This window comes from Sparassis crispa (assembly GCF_003851025.1).
Source record: "Sparassis crispa DNA, contig_000001F, whole genome shotgun sequence".
In the NCBI taxonomy this organism is placed as follows: Eukaryota; Fungi; Basidiomycota; class Agaricomycetes; order Polyporales; family Sparassidaceae; genus Sparassis; species Sparassis crispa.
This window is the reverse complement of record NW_020939748.1, coordinates 1,245,544-1,264,151: the sequence shown is the minus strand read 5'-3', so window position 1 is coordinate 1,264,151 and position 18,608 is coordinate 1,245,544. Positions and strand designations below refer to the sequence as shown.

The following is an 18,608-nucleotide window of genomic DNA, read 5'->3' as shown; positions in this document are numbered from 1 at the left end:
ACGCTGGAGAATAAGTTGCTGATACGATAGGCAGGGAGTAAGGAAGACGTCAGAACGCAAGGTCAGAAAAACAGCGTCGCCGGCATGGAGATGACACGCAGGCGGAGTAAAGAAAGGCGTAGTCACAACCATCACACCCGCGTCACACTTGTCACAGCAGGAAAAAACAAGACAGAAAATTGAGTTGAACAGCAGCAAGAGAAAAGGTATATACCACAGGATGGAACCGGCCAGCTAATTCTCTTCAACCTCCTCCGTCTTCTTCTTTTTTGCCTTTGATTTCCTACTACCGCCCTCACCATCCATCCCGTCTCTGTCTCTCTTTCGTTTCCGCTTCTCTTCAATCGTTGGTGCAGCCTCTTCGGTTGGGGCGATAAATGCCTCAGCACGTTTGGCGCGTCGCTCCGCGGTAATTTCTTCTTGCTAGATCAAAACATAAGCGGGGGTACAGTATTTTGCTATCCCGGAGGAAGAATTACCTTATCCTTTCTTTTCCGCGCCTCGCGCTCCGCCTTCTCGTGTGACTTGAGGAAGTACTCGCCGGACTCTAGTTGTAAATCAACCTGAAAATAGCCGTTGAGCTAAGAGCTTTGGGTATTATGACAACGGCATACCTTGCGAGGCAATTGTGCAGGTGGGAACGGCGTGTAGACTTTCTTCGCAGGTTTGTCCTTCTTCCCTTCACCAACCGGCTCCAATCCAGCAGCCTTACGCCCCTCATTCTTCTCCTCTATCCGCTCATTCTTCCGTGCAGTCTTCTCTGAAGTCTTGAGATGCTTCTTCCGGAATTTGGGCAAGAAACGATCCCAGGACTCAGTCGCCAGCTGTGGATCTTTAGCCAGTTCGCGTCTAATCATTAGCTCCTGCAATGTCCCACCACGTTGACCTCGTGTCTGGTATTCTTGAGTAGAAGGCTTACCTTGATCCTGTATATTGGGTGAATGTTCTTCATGCAGTCCAATACGATTCTCCGGACCTCCTTGATACCCTTGTATGGACCCATTACGCTGACGGTGTTCCCTTGTACGAGAACGTAGCTCTGCGTAAGCAGCTCTATGGCCTACCCGCACGAGTCAACGTAAGTAGGGGATTTCTGCGCGAGAAGCAAACCTTCAACGTGCTGCCATCTGGACCAATAATTCGCTGTCGTCGCTTCACAAAGCGCTCCTTGTTGTGCACTGTGTTCCCAATCTTGATGATATCACATACAACGGCGTCATCCAGAATCTTCACCGCCTGCCCAGTCGCAACACCACGAGCAAGAAGCTTGATCATGTCGCGAGCCTTGAGGATTATGTAAGGATCGTATGTTTTTCGCGTTGTTCGTACTGACATAGAACCGTGGATCAAGTCAAGCGTGCAAGCGATGCCCTGCGTCCGTGCTTTAGCGAAGGGCGAACCGACCAATGAAACAGAGGACGGTGAAACTCACATGCGATTCCAACGCCTGTGTTACTGCACTCCATACTTCACGCAAGTACTTCTCCCTGTACTTGGGGAAGAGAGTGGCGAACGAAGATTCTTCGGTGAAGGTACCGCCCTTATTGTCGTCTGCCTGGAAAGGCTGGTTTGCCCACTATAATAGAATTCAGGACAAGCCGATATTTGATTCTGCATGTTTGCATGCTTACGCTGCCGGGAAATATTTTGTAAGGGCAACTGGGAGGAAGCAGAATAACGAGCTCACTGATCAACGTCGTCAGCATCCCAAGCTGAACATCGACATTAACGACTGCTGCGGAAGTATAGACAAATCAACATACGCTTGTCCTTCCTGTGCCTTTTACTGTTGTCTATCGGTGCCGTTTCCGCATTGGCCGCCATGTTTTGGGAGAAAGACGCAGGTTGGTCACGCCGCGAACGTGACAACTGCTGAAGCGCTGACCCTTTGTGACAGACCGTGGTTCTCCAAGTCGCTTTGTCCAAGTTAGTTTGCTCCTCCCCCTCATCGCATACATCCCTCTCCGAGAGCCAATCCAGCATGGATACCTCTCCCGACGCTACAGACACGACAGCAGAGTTGCTTTCCTACGACGACGTCCCCTACTCGGAGCAGCTCCCCGCTCAACCCACCGCCGACCCAAGTCACCCGCAACTTGCTGATCGCATTGGCAATACCAAAGTCTATTTGTTGTCAGAGACGTCTGGGGCGAGGGTAGGAAAGGTGCGCTGGTAGAACGTATCATGGGGGGCAAACAATGGGCCTAACAGGAGAGCTCCCAACTTGGATTCTATTCATGTGCTCGGTATGTTCGGTACGGTAAGCGTAAACACGGAAGCGAGGAGGAAGCTACGAATGTGGAGGACGATGTCTCTATGGGTGATGGTGAGTCGTGTGGGTAATGTACTGATCGAATCACCACCTCTGACGGTCTCTCGTAGGTTCGCCCTACAGAGAAAATGCCATTCTATTCCACGGGACTCCAATATCACATCTACCGACCTCAAACATCTTCGCGTATGCTACCCACTTCGACGCGCACCCAATGGCCCTTGAATGGATTGACGACACAACCTGCATCCTCGTATTTCCCTCAAAACCGTCAGCACGTCTCGCGCATCGGCGTCTCGCCAAGTCTATTGCAGAAGAGCCTTCTACACAGGACGGCTCTGTAACGGCGAAACCTTTTCCGGTCGCTTTATGGCCACCGAGGGACAGAATCAACAAGAGTCTAGGACAGAGCGAGGGACTAAAGGGAGCGATCAGGATGAGGTGGGCTACGACCGAAGACGTGAAGAAGAGAGGAGCCAAAAACAAAAGTGAATTTTACAAGACATATGGGAGGGAGGGACACCCTGGAGGAGCTCGCGAATCAGAGAGGGAAGAGGGGCAGCCGAGCAAGAGGAGGAAAAGCGACTACAAGGAGTCAGTTGAGAGGGCACAACTTGATGACGACCTCGATGCCTTCTTAGCCGAAGAGGATGCTCCATCTCCAGAACCACCTTCTCCTCCGTCAAAGATGCGGTCCGACTATATTGGCAGCGACGGCAGGACTCTTCTGGAAAGGACGTCCATGATTCGAGCCCACCCCGATACCTTGGCATCGCGAATTATGGCGCCCCTACCACGTCGTGGTAGGTCACGGAGAGGGGGCCGAGAGCAGGAAGAGAGCGACAGTAGGAGCAGAGGCGAGCGGCTGGGAGAAGGTGACAGGAGATCCCGTGGACGGAGACGATCCCAGAAAACCGAGCAGGACCTAGACGATGAGCTGGACGCATTTCTTAATGAGAAGGACTGATGCTTCATGACTGAATTCGACGCATGGGTTATCAGTATATCTTGCCGGTACAGAGTCCATTACATGCGTGCACATAGTGGCCCAGCGTCACATTGACCAGCGTGTAGTAAGTCTGCCATGTTGTGAGTACTTGCAGGTCTCTGCACACCGGTGGAAGATGTAAGTACCCGACTGTGGTACTTACTAAGTGCATACCCGGCAAGAATTAAAGAAGTTGCAAGTATGATTTGAATGGCCGTACTCCGTAGGACTCCTTGTAAGTCATTTTGGATATGAGCAAGCATCGTGAGCTTAAGAGAAAGAGGAATAAACTCATGTTCACGATAGCGCTCGGCAACGTGGAGGGCAAAACGATCGATTGCACTTTGTGGACCCAAGTGGGTCCGGCCCGGGCCCGGGCTACTAGGCTTTTCTCTCTTGGACTGCCGTTAACTGACTCTTTCATATATTCTTCGGCGACTATTATAGAGTTTACATGCGCACCGCAACGTTAGCTATTATTGTCTTCTCTCCTGGGAGCGTCTGTTGCTGCACCGTGATATCAATCATAAGAAGCCCCAACTTGAACTCTGCGTGATTCAGCGGCCAGAAGTCAAAGCTTCCACGGTTCCCGAGCGCACCATTGCGTAGCCACTTTCACTCATCTGCATCCTTGTCGATTCCAGCGCAGCCTCCTCATAATCAGAACATGAATCCTTGGTGACTTAGAAACAGTGACTTGACGCGTGGCCTCAGTACAGGAAGTTTTGGTTTGTTGAACTGATCGATTCTCAGAGCTGGAATAGAGCTCAATGGCGGCACGGCCTTCCGAATCATCATGTTCTCTTGTTAGCGCTAGGAACTCTTGCTACCAGCGCTCGGGACCTCATAAGGAATCAGGTTTTTCTCTATCGGTCCATTTGTCTCCATCTGACGCCATATGGGAGCCCGCATCTCCGACCAGCACATGGTGGCTTAATAGAGATTGCAGAGGTCGTGCCGATACAATTCGAAATGCGAAGTATTCTTTTGGTATCAGCGGACGTCTTTAAATATGTAGGGAATGAGCCAAACTTCGCCCTGCTCCGCCATGTCTACGTCCACGATTCCATCTCCTCCGCAGACTCAGGCTCTGTCAAGCCGCACCTTCTGTCCGCCTCCCATCGATGGATCAATGACGTTGCCAGAGATATTCGACTGGCACCTTGCAAACACACCCGACCATCGTCTTTTTGTCTTTTCCAAAGACGACGGCGGTATTAGGACCATCTATTGGCCTGAAGCTGTACGTGCTATCCACGTGGGTGCAAGAGTCGTCAGGAAGCGTATGAATTGGACACCTGGGATGAAAGAAAATCCAGTTGTAGCCATTCTTGCGCCATCAGGTAAATGTTCCTCTTGTCATGGTTTTGTGATTCATTATGACTGTCCTTGCAACAGATACTATCCCGTACTTCACTACGGTGATGAGTATCATGAGAGCGAACTATGTGGCCTTCCCAATTTCTCCCCGTAATTCTCCGGAAGTCGTCGCCTACCTTATCAGCAAAGTTGCAGTCAAGCACATTCTGGTGGGCCGCGAACAATCAATGTTAGATCTCGTTAAATCCGCGCTCGATATCCTTGAAACACAATATCCTTCTGCTACCACTCCAGAAATGTCACCAATGCTACTCTTCGAGGAGCTATTTCTCTCCACCGCAGAGGCTGTTCCCGCTGATGGCTTGGTGTACGACAAATCCAAGGGTCCCGATGTTACAGTCATGGTTCTTCATTCGTCAGGCATGTGTCTCGGAATTATATTTTTTGCGTGTCTGAGTTTTGTCAACAGGGTCGACAGCTTTCCCTAAGCCTATCCCTGTGACTGCCAGTCGTTTGGTAGCCTATTGTTTGATACCGTGGTTTGGCGGGCGTGATCTCACCAACCAGGTCCTGTCCTTGCATGCAATGCCGATGTACCATGGTATGGGCTTGCTGCAGCTCTCTTGGACGGTAAGTTCACCCGGATATTCTAAGCATATCAATAACCGAACTCACCGTTCCAGGCTTCATGTGGTCTTGTTGCAAGCACTTTCGAGCCCAAGTCCCCCTCCCCTGTGCCTACACTAGATGCCCTTTTCAAAGATGCCAAGGCGACGAATAGCGACATTATTTTCTGTGTTCCGTCTTTTATCGAGGTAGGACGCTTGGCTTCGAACATTTTCGTTGACTGAGCATATATATACATAGGCTTGGGCTCGTGAACCTGATTACGTTAAATGGCTCGCCACCCGTGGGGGGTTGGTGAGTGCCTTTATTCCTGCACATAGATAATTGTTTCTGAGGACGCGGATCTGTATAGTTCTACGGTGGGGGTCCTTTGAACAAGGAAGCGGGAGACTTCCTTACTTCACAGGGTGTCTCTATCTTCATTCTGTACGGCTGGTGAGAGTGATGGCTGAAATACGGCTGGAAAATGGACTGATGTAACAACAGCTCTGAAGGTGGTATCATGAGCCCCGTCCTCCCGGGTAATTGTTCTTTGATTCTACTGCAACGTGCGACACCAATAGTTTATTTGTTTAGCTACCGTTAGTTACGACTGGGAGTACTTCACCTTCCCAAAGCTTGTAACTCCCAAAATGGTGCCGAATGGTAACAACACCTTCGAGCTCGTAACGGTGGTGCGTTGACAGGTCAGCAGACCACTTCGAAGACTGATACGCTCTTGTTCTCAGTCGAACGAATACCATCAGCTCAATGTGTTTAATACGAAGGTCGATGGTCGGGATGCATATGCAACGTCAGACCTGCTCGCCCCTCACCCTACCAAACCTGGTTATTGGCGAGTTTTCGGACGTACTGATGATCAGATTATGCATAATACAGGAGAGAAGGTCCGTTGCATCTATTTGCCCCTCTTGCAATAAACTCATTGGCGGATCTCAAATAGACGAATCCTGGGCCACTAGGTACTGCATCCATTTGCTTTCACTGCCTGCGTAGATATCTAATAGCCTCTCAGAGAACATTCTCAACCAGGACCCACATGTACAGTCATCAGTGATGTTTGGCCGTGGCAGATTCCAAGCCGGTATTCTCGTAGACCCGAAGATAGAGTTCAAATTCGATCCTGCCGATGGTGTCAAACTCGCGGCATTCAGAAACAATATGTGGTATACATCCAATTCATTTGTTCAGTCTAGTAGACCTGCGCTCAGTGGCTTTGAATGAATAGGCCTACGGTGGAGCGGATGAACACATTTGCTCCTCAGCACTCCAGACTATTCAAGGAGGTGCGTCTCTGGAAATTTATGCCGGCTCTGTTGATTCAAAGTTCCCTTGAAGATGATTTTGGTGGCGAAACCTGCAAAACCATTCACGTACACTGCCAAGAACACTGCGCGTCGTCAAGCTATCATCAATCTGTATGAGGATGAAATCAGTGAGGCATACAACTTGGTGGAGGAAAGCGCGCAAGACAACATCCCTGTCCCTTCTCACTGGGATGTAGTCGCAACCCATGAATTCGTCCGTGCGGTTGTGGTCAAGGTCCTTGGCCGAAATATCGACGATGACGATGACTTGTTTCAACATGGATGTGACAGGTATGTGTATTTGCTACTTGTAGGCCTGTGCTTTTGGTAGTTCAACCTCGTTGGTATACCTAGTCTGCAAGCAACGTGGATACGTAACACAATCTTGCGTGGATTGCGGGACTCCGCCCAGTTGGATGTCCGTCGGAATTTTGGAAACTTCGTCTACGAATATCCTTCCATCGCACGCCTCTCAACTTACATCTCGGCGCTGGCATTCGGAACCGACGAGAATGCCGATATTTCTCTGGAGAACAAAGTGGACACAATGCGTGCGATGGCTGCTAAGTATAGTGAGAACCTGCCGATGCACCAGCCTATAGCTGGCATAGCGCCACTGCAGACGGGAGACGTCGTGCTGTTAACGGGAACAACGGGCAGCTTGGGATGCCATATTCTAGTCCAGCTGTCTCTGGATCCTCAGATATTGCGTATTTATGCCCTAAACAGAGGGAGCAAGTCTGGGGTGGCCCTCCTAGAAAGACAGAAGATAGCTCTGCTCGAGCGCGGACTGGATGCTGCAATTTTAGATTCGGCTAAGGTTGTCCTACTTGAAGGCGATCTGACCAGCTCCTACTTCGGGGTTCCCGAGAGTGTCTTTAAGAAGGTAGGTCAACTATATGACCACAAGCTGGCTTTGTTCATCAATGATTTACGTCCACAGATGCACCAGTCTGTGACGCATATTATACATAATGGTTCGTACCTATCTTCTGGGACTTATATCCATCTGCTAATCCGTTTCTGCACTGCTACAGCTTGGCGTGTCGATTTCAATCTCTCCCTTGTATCGTTTGAGTCAAATGTGAAAGGGTTGCGTCATTTGATTGACTGGGCACTGTCGTCGCCTTTCCCCAAGCCACCGCTGTTAATATACACCAGCTCCATTGGTGTCTTCCAAAGTATGCCTCGAGGACTTCCAATATGCCGAGGCATTGACTATTCTTCTGTTCTTTAGACCTTCAGGCCAATGGTATTCAGGCTGAAGCTGCGATTGAGCCAAATGCTGCTGTCGGCAGTGGTTATGCAGAGTCGAAGTGGGTTTCTGAGCAGATTTTATCTGAAGCCGCAGCCAAGACGACGTTGAAGCCTGTGGTTGTTCGTGTCGGCCAAGTCACTGGTGGGGTGGATGGTGCTTGGAATGTGAACGAATGGTTCCCTTCCCTCGTTCAGACCGCCGCAGCTATGGGGTATTTCCCAGATGACACCCGGGTTCGTTATATTCCTCAACGGCTCGTCGGAGATGATCTGATGCACACATGTACAGGATGTAAACTGGATACCGTCGGAGTATGCTTCCCGGGCGATTGCGGACTTCCGCAGGGCTTCGGAAGGAAATTTGTTTGTTCATCTGAATCATCCGCGTCCAGTCTCTTGGTCTTCACTCGCTTCGGTCATCTCTTCCGAACTCTCAATCAAGCTAATCTCTTATGCTGAGTGGCTCACTATGCTCCAGGAAGGTGCTCAGCTGTCGTCCGAAGGCGGTTCAGGCAGGGTGGATGTTGCGTTGTTGCAGAAGTACCATGCCCTTCGACTACTCCCCTTCTTTAAAAGAGTCGCGCCGCTGGCAAATGGAGCGCTGGCTATGGGTTTCCCTAATCTCTCCATCAAGCATGCTATGGCATCGTCGCCGACGCTGGCTGACCCCCAGATTCGCAAGCTGGGCCCTGACGATGTGCGAAAATGGTTGACATATTGGCGCCAGGTTGGGATGTTTTCTAAGGCATAACTTTGTTAACAGTGTGCATCAAATTTGTTTGTCCAGGATGTAGGATTACATTATCGGGGTGAACATAAGATATATTATTGGTGTCTTGGCGACAATGTATCTTTGACTTGTCTGTCACACGAAGTGTGCTACCCCTCACCTCCCTCAGTCACAATCTGAGAGATCTATAGCCTATAGTAGGACCCCCGCAATCCCTTATGAGCTCCGATGTCTGAATCCCTGAAATTGGGCCCACCGCATGCCGGACCTTCGATCTCGGACCCCCGAAAATGGTCGAAAAGCCGGTACAACTTATGTGCACAACATCCCCGAAATTGTCCCCTTTGGCCCGAGGTCCGGTGCGAAATCTCCGAAAAATGGTTAGTCTCATACCAAGAACTGACCGCATTTCACGTGATGGGGTCTGCAGGGTGGGCAGGCCTATGTGTCATGTTGATTAGTAGATAAATGACTGGTCATTACCTATAATGTTATACATGAATGTCTGTGCTTACTGTTCACCTAGTGTTGTGGGCAAAACTCCTGGAAGGCCTCGCCAAGTGCCAGCGAGGTGAAACTCAAGCCGCCAGGCACACACTGGGGGCAAAAGTGGATGTTCTGCCTTGGAACAGTGTCTGAACATCCAAGGAACAGATTATGTTTTTGGACATGTCACATGTTCTGAACATGGTAAGGAACATCTAATATGTCCTGCACAATGTTCCATTGGAGAGCATGCTGGAGACATGTTGCATGTACCATTCTGGAACATATAATATGTCTCACACAATGTCTCATTGGAGAATGTCCTGCAGACTTGCTGCATGTTTCATTCTGGAACATTTATCATTTTGCTACTATATTCTGGGCTTGTCTCTTGGTGCAATATGCTCTGTATAATAAGGATTTCCCATGGCCAAACACATTACATTTCTGGCCGCCATTAATCTTCAGAACATTGTGAGAAGATGTTAAGTGCTCCTACTCCAAACATACAAGATGTCCTGGGCACCAAGAACATCTGCAGTACATGTACATCAGCAAAACCCAACTTTTTCTTACAGAGCTATTTTGACTTTTTGGTCTTACAACCCTTATTTAAGGTAATAAGTCTTCAAATAAGTGTCAATAAGTCTGATTTCAGACACTTATATAATATGCATTAGGCTCTTTTTTGACCTTATACCCTTAAATAAGGATTGTAAGTCCATTTAAGTCATTTAAGTACCCTTTTAAGTAAAAGTTGGGTTTTGCGGATGTATGATACATACTAAAATCATACTAAAATTTTACATGTACTGCAAATATTCTTGGTGCCCAGGACATCTTGTATGTTTGGAGTAGGAGCACTTAACATCTTCTCACAATGTTCTGAAAATTAATGGTGGCCAGAAATGTAATGTGTTTGGCCATGGGAAATCCTTATTATACAGAGCATATTGCACCAAGAGACAAGCCCAGAATATAGTAGCAAAATGATAAATGTTCCAGAATGAAACATGCAGCAAGTCTGCAGGACATTCTCCAATGAGACATTGTGTGAGACATATTATATGTTCCAGAATGGTACATGCAATATGTCTCCAGCATGCTCTCCAATGGAATATTGTGCGAGACATATTAGATGTTTCTTACCATGTTCAGAACATGTGACATGTCCAAAAACATAATCTGTTCCTTGGATGTTCAGACACTGTTCCAAGGCAGAACATCCACTTTTGCCTCCAGTGACATCAGGAAAACCCAACTTTCTCTTATGGACTTATTTAGGCTTTTGGGTCTGACAACCCTTATTTAAGGCTATAAGTGTTCAAATAAGTCGAATTTCAGACACTCAGAGAATATGCCTTAGGACCTTTTTGTCCTTATGTCCTTAAATAAGGACCATAAGTCCATTTACATTATTTAAGTATCCTTTTAAGGAAAAGTGGGGTTTTCCTGATGCATGGTGAGGGTCGGCGAGTGTGGCAAAACTGCAGAAACATCGAAATTTTCACTATATCCATGTCTAGGGTACATCAGAAAAATCCCATTTTTACTTTAGCTCACTTTGTTCCCTTTTTGGACTTATCCAAGGAAACAAGCCCGATAAGTACTGAGATCAGCTTGATTTGACTTGTACAAGCTTTAAAAGGAGCAATCAAGTCGGAATAAGTAGTAAAAAGTGGCAAAGTCAAATTGGGATTTTCCTGATGTATTTACAGACCTAGAGATAATATAAGAAACTGATGTTCCTACATTTTTGCAGTTCCTGCCTCAGCTGTGTATATGGAAGTCTCCTAGTCCTCACTCAGATGTGGCTTTTAACTTCAAATATAATTCAGCTGTATAAATTTGAGGAACATCAGACCATGTCACGGTCACAGGGCATAGGTAAACTGGACTGATTTGGAAGTATGAGTGCTGAAATTCCATATGTAGGAATTGGAGGCTCAAAAAGATGGGCCGTGGCATCATCTGACCATCATATGGTGTAAGTTTCGCCAAGTTTCACCAGCAGGAGGGAGCTCATCGGCCTGGCAATCACCATTTGTCATGCTGGTGAGGCGAGGTGGCGAGGTTTCGCCAATAACACTACGTTCACCAGTGCTCATATCGAAAGAGCCTTTTGAACCTGTACCATCACCTGGTCCAAGTTTTTTCATGCTTATTAGCTGGGCAAGAGAGGATGTTCTGAGCTATGCCCAGGGAGGGCCCACAACCTCCCTTACTCCATCAGACTCCTAAAGCTGACAGCTCCTCATCGCATCTGCTACCAGTTGTTAGCATCCTCTGATGACTCTTACCCACTGCCACGGTGGTACATCCGGTGCAACCGCTGATGAGTGCACACCCGACACAGACACCTAAACCCAACTAAATCAAACAAGAAGCAGGGTGATCTGTGTGAGAGGGAAGGGTGTCACAGCTGTAAAATGATGTAAGTGGGTCCCAGAACCTCCACCTAAGCCAATGGGGGATGCAACCTGTAAGAGAACAAGGGTTCACGATGTAAACACGAAGTCAACTGACAATCTATGACAAAGTCGCAAAAGTCAGAGAGTGGAAGCTAAAGTCACGATGCGATCACCAAACTCATAGGCAAAGATGAACTAAATCGCAAAGGGGAAGGGAACTATCTGTGGGGGTAGAATGCTATGGGGAAATGCAGTATTCGCCATCTCGACAAAGTTGCAGTCAGTTTAACGCAAAAGTCGGAGTAAGACTAACACAGGTAGTATATCGCTATGTTGCTATGTCGCTATCGCAGTGTCGCAGTTTGCTATCGCAGTCGCAGTATGCAGTCTCGCTATATTGCAGTCTCGCTATATCGCTATATCGCAGTCTCGCTATATCGCAGTCTCGCTATATCGCAGTCTCGCTATATCGCAGTCTCGCAGTCTCGCTATGTCGCAGTGGGGTATATCACAGTTCAAAATTGCTATTGCAGTAAATGCAGTTTCTTGGTGATCTGAAGTGAAGGGGGCAGTCTCCTACTGGTCTTCAATGATAATTGATGTAGATACAGCAGGTCTTTATAGAGGGGGACAAAGGGAGAGAAAATGCGGAAGTCGCGAAATGTCAGACAATGGATCCTGACATCGAAAAGAGTCGCAATGGTCTAGGACCAATGGAAAAATAGGTAAAGTGAGTGGAGAGGTGAATGTCATACATTAGCAATGGAGAAGAATAGTAAAGTAGAGGGAAATTGAAATAAAACATATGCTACTTGTCCTGAACCACATAGAACACTCTAATGGCATCTCCGGTCCAGCACAAAGGTAGGAGTCTTGAAGGGGAAGGTCAAACGATAAAGGGAATGGGATTTGCAAAACAAGGGGGTGCGATCATTGAGCGACACTGATAAGTCAGTGCGACGAACCAGCGCATCGGCGCGACATCCAGAGAGGTGGCGCGATGTTGGGGAAGTACGGACTTAGAAGAAAATCAGCCAGGGCGCATCGGACAAGACCCAAGGGTAATGGGTAAGTGATATCTGACAGTGGGGAGACGCAAGAGTGGTGTATGAGTGATGAAAGAATGTCAAATCTCGATGAGAAGTCATGAGGAGTTGAGTAAAGTTGAACAAAGTTACACGAAGTCGCAAAAGTTCGCCAAATGTCACGAAAGGGTCGGATGCATCTCGGAGGTTAAGGCATAGAGTAGTGAGGTCAGAGCGATCACTGAAAAATGTGTTTTCAGAGGCCAGAGTTGCAGGGAGTGTATCACTGTGATCAATCCACCCTTTTTATCTCTCATTTATTAATTCTTGACACTCTACTAACACCGGAGGCTCACCGTCAACTGGTTTCCAGCTATGTCCAGTCATTGCGCCCGCTGTGTGCAGACTCAGCACCTTATTCAATCCTACAGCGAGGCTCACACCGGATCTGGATTCCGACCTTCACCCATATGCCCACTCATGTAATACCTCATTTTAGCTATGGTTGCCATATCCTATCATTCTGGTTCACCTTCTCTTTCATCCTACACCACCTACTCACAGGAGCATCTACTGAAGAACTGCAGCATGAAGCTTGGAAGATCACTGGTCTAGCAGGAATGCATTTCTGCAGAAGCCTTACAGCACAGTAGTTAGATGATGAGTAGTACAGCAGGAATGCTGAGACCCTCTACCCTTGTCTGGGATGGTTGGGGTGCGAGCAGAGCTTGAGCAGGAGGCATAGGTGGATGTTGTCAGTTCTGACCCATCAAAGCACAGAGTAAAAGCGAGAGGTCAGTGAGAGGACAGGAGTTTTCTGATTTTTTGTCTCTGCTTTTTGTCTTGGTTCCAGTGTCGATCTGCTATGACACTCGTATGCCTACACATGTACACCTTTTATTTACTATATCACTCTTAAGCCTTACCCAATGCACCCCACTTCCATCACATTGGTTACCTGTTGTACAGTTTGTACTGGCCGGTGACCACCACATCTTAGCATGTAGTTTGCTTGCTGCGGTATATAAATGTTGAGTTCATCATCATCATCACCAGTGCTCATATATGAAGGCATCTGGCATCTATAATGACATATTAGTCCTCTCTGGCACTCTGGGGGTAATTTTGGCTGTTTCAGATCTCAGCACATCAATTCTGCCCACACTTCCATAGTGCTCCCCGGCCCCAGTGCCAGATTTCCTTTATAGTCTGTCCTCAGCTGCGTGCATCTGAGATAGATATCTGTGCTGCCTTCACATCACCACTGGATCTTAGATAGACATTCAGGTATCCCGCCTGTCCCACTCTCTACCTGATTTGGCTATCTCAGTAGTTCTACAGCCTCCTCATCGCTCTGCGTCTTATTACAATATCTGTATCTTTGTGTTAGCAGTGCTATGCAAGTTAGTATGGAATGTCTGAACTGCATTATGAGCATACATTAACCTATGGACCAGAGATCCATTCCGAGAAGATGGCATTGAGAAGAAACCTTGTGTCTGCCCTGCATCACATGCATCTAGGACGAGTTTTGTATCATAGTGAAGCCCTCATGAAAATTGTAAGTTCGGTCTTACTGCCGGAGTTGCAAATTATTTTAATGACCTTTACTGACATGATGCTAAAAATTCTCATTGCACTGACTCCTACTCAGATGACCACTGACACATCGCACATGGTGAACTCATCAGATGTGGAACCGTTAGCAGAGGAGCTTAACCTTGACAAGAATCTCGTTGTATTTACATTCTGGTAGTTAGAGGTGTTTCATATATCATGTGTCACTTACCACAGATGTTTTATATATCAATCCACACCTGACCGGCTGCATCCACAGAGTCCAGTGTCCATGCAAAATTTTATACTGCCAAGTCAGAACCTGATGTTTCAGATGCACAATGCACAAGAGCTATGACAATAAATATATTGTCATAGCCACAATTTTCTTTCTTTCCTCAACTACGCTACTGCCCCTTATCACCAAGAAGCAAGATTTACACTACGAGAACCACGAGCACCAACTACACTAGAACGACAGCAAGAAATCAACTTGACACAATGTGAGACAAAAGTAGACATTCAAGGAACGTAGTAAACACGTCTCAATACTCCCCGATCCCACGCACATGGTTCCACTATCTCTTCTTCTTCTTCACCAATGCATCACTGTAAGGGTCAGAATCAACATGGTATACACAACAGGATACACGAATCATGCACTCGGAATTGTCACGGGCAATCCTTTTTCCCCCCTTCCTCGTTGCCATTCTTACACCTATCGCTTCATTCTCGCGACCTGCTGCCACGATTGGCAGGCCCTTCCCGGAGGCAGTCCACCATGAATCCAGTTGCATAGGTACAATGTGTGTACAGCTAGGCCTTCCAGACATCTGTGCAGGCACACCATTAGTGCTCTGCACACTTGCTCCTACTTGGGACACTGCAAGGGCATTGCATGTCGCTTCTGCAAGCCTCCTGGTCTGCTTCACCTTGGCTGCAGGTCTTGAATTGCCAGGATCTGGTATGTTTTCAGAATCTCCTGCTTGACATGGTGATGAGTGCACACCCGACACAAACACCTAAACCCAACTAGAACAAAGAAGGGATGATCTGTGTGAGAGCAGTGATGTCAGTTATTGAGGATAATCTTTAGTGCTAATAAGCACAAAAAAAGGATTAACTTCCCCCTAACTAAGCAGTCTATCTCAAACTAAAGATGATCTTTCTGGATTATCTTTGAAGAATTTTTAAGATAATCCTAAGGATAATCCAAAGGATTATCTGTGCTTAAAAGATATTTTTAACACATGTCTATCTTTCCAATCTTCCACTCCTCTCTCTTGCACCCCTTTCTTACTAATGATGCCACCCTTTTTCCATCCCACAAACTCACTCAACCTGGTCCGATCATCACACCTGATGATCAGGAAGAGTCGATCGCATACTCGAACACCGCTGCCATGGTCGCAGTTGGCATTACCTCATACAATGGACTGGTTACAGACCCGAATCTGATACTTGGATACCTGGTGCTGAGGTCATGGACCTTCAAGCACTCGATACATTTCTGTAAGAATAAGGCTTAATGGCATAAGTCACCTCAAAATCCACTGGTGCTCAATACGCTCTGCTCAAGGACCTTCCCTTTGGACCCTTCCTGCTTACTTCTTCAACCCTTGCTTTCGACATTCTTCTTCCCTTTTTCTTCTTTGATCCTTCCACCCCCACGCCAGTTTTTTTGGTCAGTGAGAGTGTAACCCTGTTCACGTGCTTACTACATTGTTTGTCTCTCCTTCCTATTCTGTCCATACTGTTTATATGATGTTCAACTTCATTGCCTCTTCTTTACTCTCCCCCTTACAGCAATGAAGGTATGTACTCGCTATCAGCTCTGCACTGTAGTATTTACTCTCCCCCTTATGGCAACGAAGGTATAGCTCGCACCTGTTACATTCCCGATCTGATCTGAGTGAAGTGTACCCACAACTGGGCCTGCTTACACTATGCTAATAAAATAGCTCAAATACGTAATAGGGACCTCATCAGCCAGTAAGGTAGCACAAAGTAATGTAAAGTAAGGAAAAGAGATAGAGGAAAATGATAAAATTATTGGGCAGTAAAGTAATGCATGAAGAGGATGAGACAAGATGACAAGTAATTACAAGGATGCCAGTGAAGTAAGATGTGTAAGATGGGGCAGAAGAGATGGGATCGAAGCTCTAAGTGAGTTACAATATGTCACATGATCACATGTTTTCAACATTAAAAACAGAGTATTACACCTGTTTGCATAAAAAACTGCAGATCACAATGTGCAGCGAGCTGTTTGTTCAGAACAAATATTCCCTTACACGATATGTCGGGTGGTGGGCAAAAAATCTTGTATACCTGCTCGACTTGCTTAATGGCTTCGTGAGGGCCATGAGTCTCTGCAGGCATGCAAGTTCTACAACCTCAACTCCTTTCCGATGCATCTGGTGCCTACAAGGCCTGCACCAGGCTATGCCGAGGATTTTCAGTGCCACCCGGTCTACTGCATATGGTGTTATTTGTGTGGGACAAATATGTCATTGTGAAATCACAATCTGCAGTTTTTTATGCAAATGGGTGTAAATACTGTATTATTTCAATCACTCTGGTGGTCACACATCACACCCAATTTTCATTGACCTCACCAGGTTACAGTGTATTGCATAATAACGTGCAGGTCACGAGTCGCGCGGAAACTTATTTGGCCCAAACAAATAACCCTTATGTGGTATACTGGTGGCTGTAACCCCGATGTAGGGTTACACGGCTATTCCCGATGAAGGTTCATATCCGCATCACCCCTTCATTGCAACTCAGACCCATTCTGTATGTTGCAATGAAGGTATGTTCCATACTCACTCATTTGGCTCTCACGTACTTATGAGACCCGTTCTGTACGCTGCAATGAAGAAATCTCATTTCTGTTTTGTTTCGAGTGCTCGCCGGAAGACAACCGGCTCACACTTTGTTTAAAACACCAAATGAACTGTCCTTCCACACCACACGTCTCTTTGTGAACGCATCTCTGAGCCTAATAGGCTATCCTACCGTCAGATCAATCTGCATGCCAAGATGGCCGCGGAAGCATTGCCCCACCGCTAAAACACCGCTGCTCCAATGGAACCATCCTGTAGACACCCGTGATGTAGACCGCTGTTGAGCCTACACCACCACCGTCTTGCCCATCCTGCTGCCCAACACTCACTCTCAAATTCATCGTCTCGCTAATCTCCTCCCATTTCATGACATCGAGAATATCCTGGAGATTCTAAACCCGGAATCACGACCAATCTCATCTCTCTTGTCCCTCTCAACCACCGATCTCTCGGACCTATCGCTATTATCTACCCGACCTACATCACCAGCGGTAATGCAATGCTCGAGATCGCCATCGACAGATTCAGATTCAGATACTCCCACGACCACAGTCATGTCTACTTCCGCGCTGGGAGTCACCACGATCATACAATCCTCGGCCAAGCACCCCCCCCATCCTAACTGCCAGCAAGATCACTCCCGCTGTTGCTCATGCATGGGAGAACACCTGCCTCCAGTATTTTAAACACAATGATGTCACCAATGATAAGAAGGTGGCCAAGGTTACGGGCGGCTTCCAGGACACTATTATTAGCGACTGGTATTACAACGACTCTGACATCTTTGACGCAATGATGTGGAAAGATTTCCTTGCCGCTTTCCATTCTCGCTTCCTCCCCAAGGGGTGGGACTTGGCCGTTCTGATGCAACTACTTTGCACTCATCAGAAGGAAGATGAGAGTTTCGAAGATTGGGTTTTCAGCATGGAGAAGCTGAACACCACTCTCTGCGGTATAAACTCTCATCTCGATGATGCCCGCCTCTGCGCCCAGATCTCTGCCAATGTCTGCAAAGATCTTCGGTTCACCTGCGACAAAGACGAGGTCAAGACCATAGCCTCATTCAAGGACTGGAAAGACAAACTCACCCAGCTCGACACTGTCCGTATGCGCAAACAAGCGCACATTCTCCGCATCACAGGCGCATCTGCATGCACCAAAGTCCCTCTGCTAACTATGACCAAGGGGAACGCCTCCCACCCCAAAGGTCCAAAGCTTCCCCCGCTCACTGATGAAGAATTGAAACTCCTTCACGACAACGACGGATGTTTCAAATGTCGCAAATTCTTCGTCCTCGAGAAAGAATGCGGGCGTGACTGTTGACAAGATTATAGTTCCATCGCAAGCCAGAAAGGTGGAGTATGAGCGGAATCAAGTCCGTGTGAGGTCTGAGATGCAATGAAGGAGAAGAGTCTATTCCAGAGGTATGAGGTGGGTAGCCTGAAAGCATAGCTAGGAAAATCTCTGTAGTCGCAATAATCGCTGGAAATGCATCGGAGTAAAATTGCACTGCTCTAAGGAGAACACTGAAATGTGGAAATGCAAGACTGCCCAGAAAATGCACAAAACGCAAGACTGCCCAAAGATGCACTAACTGGATGGGATGGGAATGTGGGTGAGGCTTTTGCAAGCGTACCTTCCGGGATGGTGGGTTCTCCCTGACCTCTTCCCCTGCCATCATACTTAAACTGGTCCTTGTTATGTGGCAGTGAAACATGAGCATCAAGTCAAGTCGTCACGAGACAAGGTCTTAGTCTAAGACACAAGTCCGTTCAAGAG

General features: G+C 47.3%; 3 protein-coding genes across 3 annotated transcripts; 2 read left to right on the top strand and 1 right to left on the bottom strand.

Annotated features, from left to right (window-relative positions):
* Window positions 1-234: 234 nt before the first annotated feature.
* Window positions 235-1,824, bottom strand: SCP_0203830 (KRR1 small subunit processome component; the record flags this gene model as incomplete). Its single annotated transcript, XM_027754298.1, has 9 exons — window positions 235-423; window positions 480-563; window positions 615-863; window positions 920-1,060; window positions 1,111-1,371; window positions 1,433-1,492; window positions 1,578-1,632; window positions 1,688-1,712; window positions 1,764-1,824. 9 exons carry the CDS (start codon window positions 1,822-1,824, stop codon window positions 235-237), a joined length of 1,125 nt encoding a protein of 374 aa, XP_027610099.1.
* A 157-nt stretch (window positions 1,825-1,981) lies between these two features.
* Window positions 1,982-3,239, top strand: SCP_0203820 (predicted protein; the record flags this gene model as incomplete). Its single annotated transcript, XM_027754297.1, has 3 exons — window positions 1,982-2,164; window positions 2,266-2,326; window positions 2,383-3,239. The coding sequence occupies 3 exons, from the start codon at window positions 1,982-1,984 to the stop codon at window positions 3,237-3,239; spliced, it is 1,101 nt and encodes a 366-aa protein (XP_027610098.1).
* A 1,069-nt stretch (window positions 3,240-4,308) lies between these two features.
* SCP_0203810 (acetyl-CoA synthetase-like protein) lies at window positions 4,309-18,152 on the top strand (the record flags this gene model as incomplete). The annotated part of the gene is made up of 19 exons (XM_027754296.1): window positions 4,309-4,603; window positions 4,659-4,964; window positions 5,050-5,210; window positions 5,264-5,395; window positions 5,448-5,501; window positions 5,560-5,642; window positions 5,694-5,728; window positions 5,784-5,881; window positions 5,936-6,094; window positions 6,151-6,169; window positions 6,223-6,373; window positions 6,436-6,493; window positions 6,546-6,805; window positions 6,869-7,400; window positions 7,458-7,491; window positions 7,552-7,695; window positions 7,752-8,005; window positions 8,061-8,468; window positions 17,382-18,152. 19 exons carry the CDS (start codon window positions 4,309-4,311, stop codon window positions 18,150-18,152), a joined length of 3,954 nt encoding a protein of 1,317 aa, XP_027610097.1.
* Window positions 18,153-18,608: the final 456 nt, after the last annotated feature.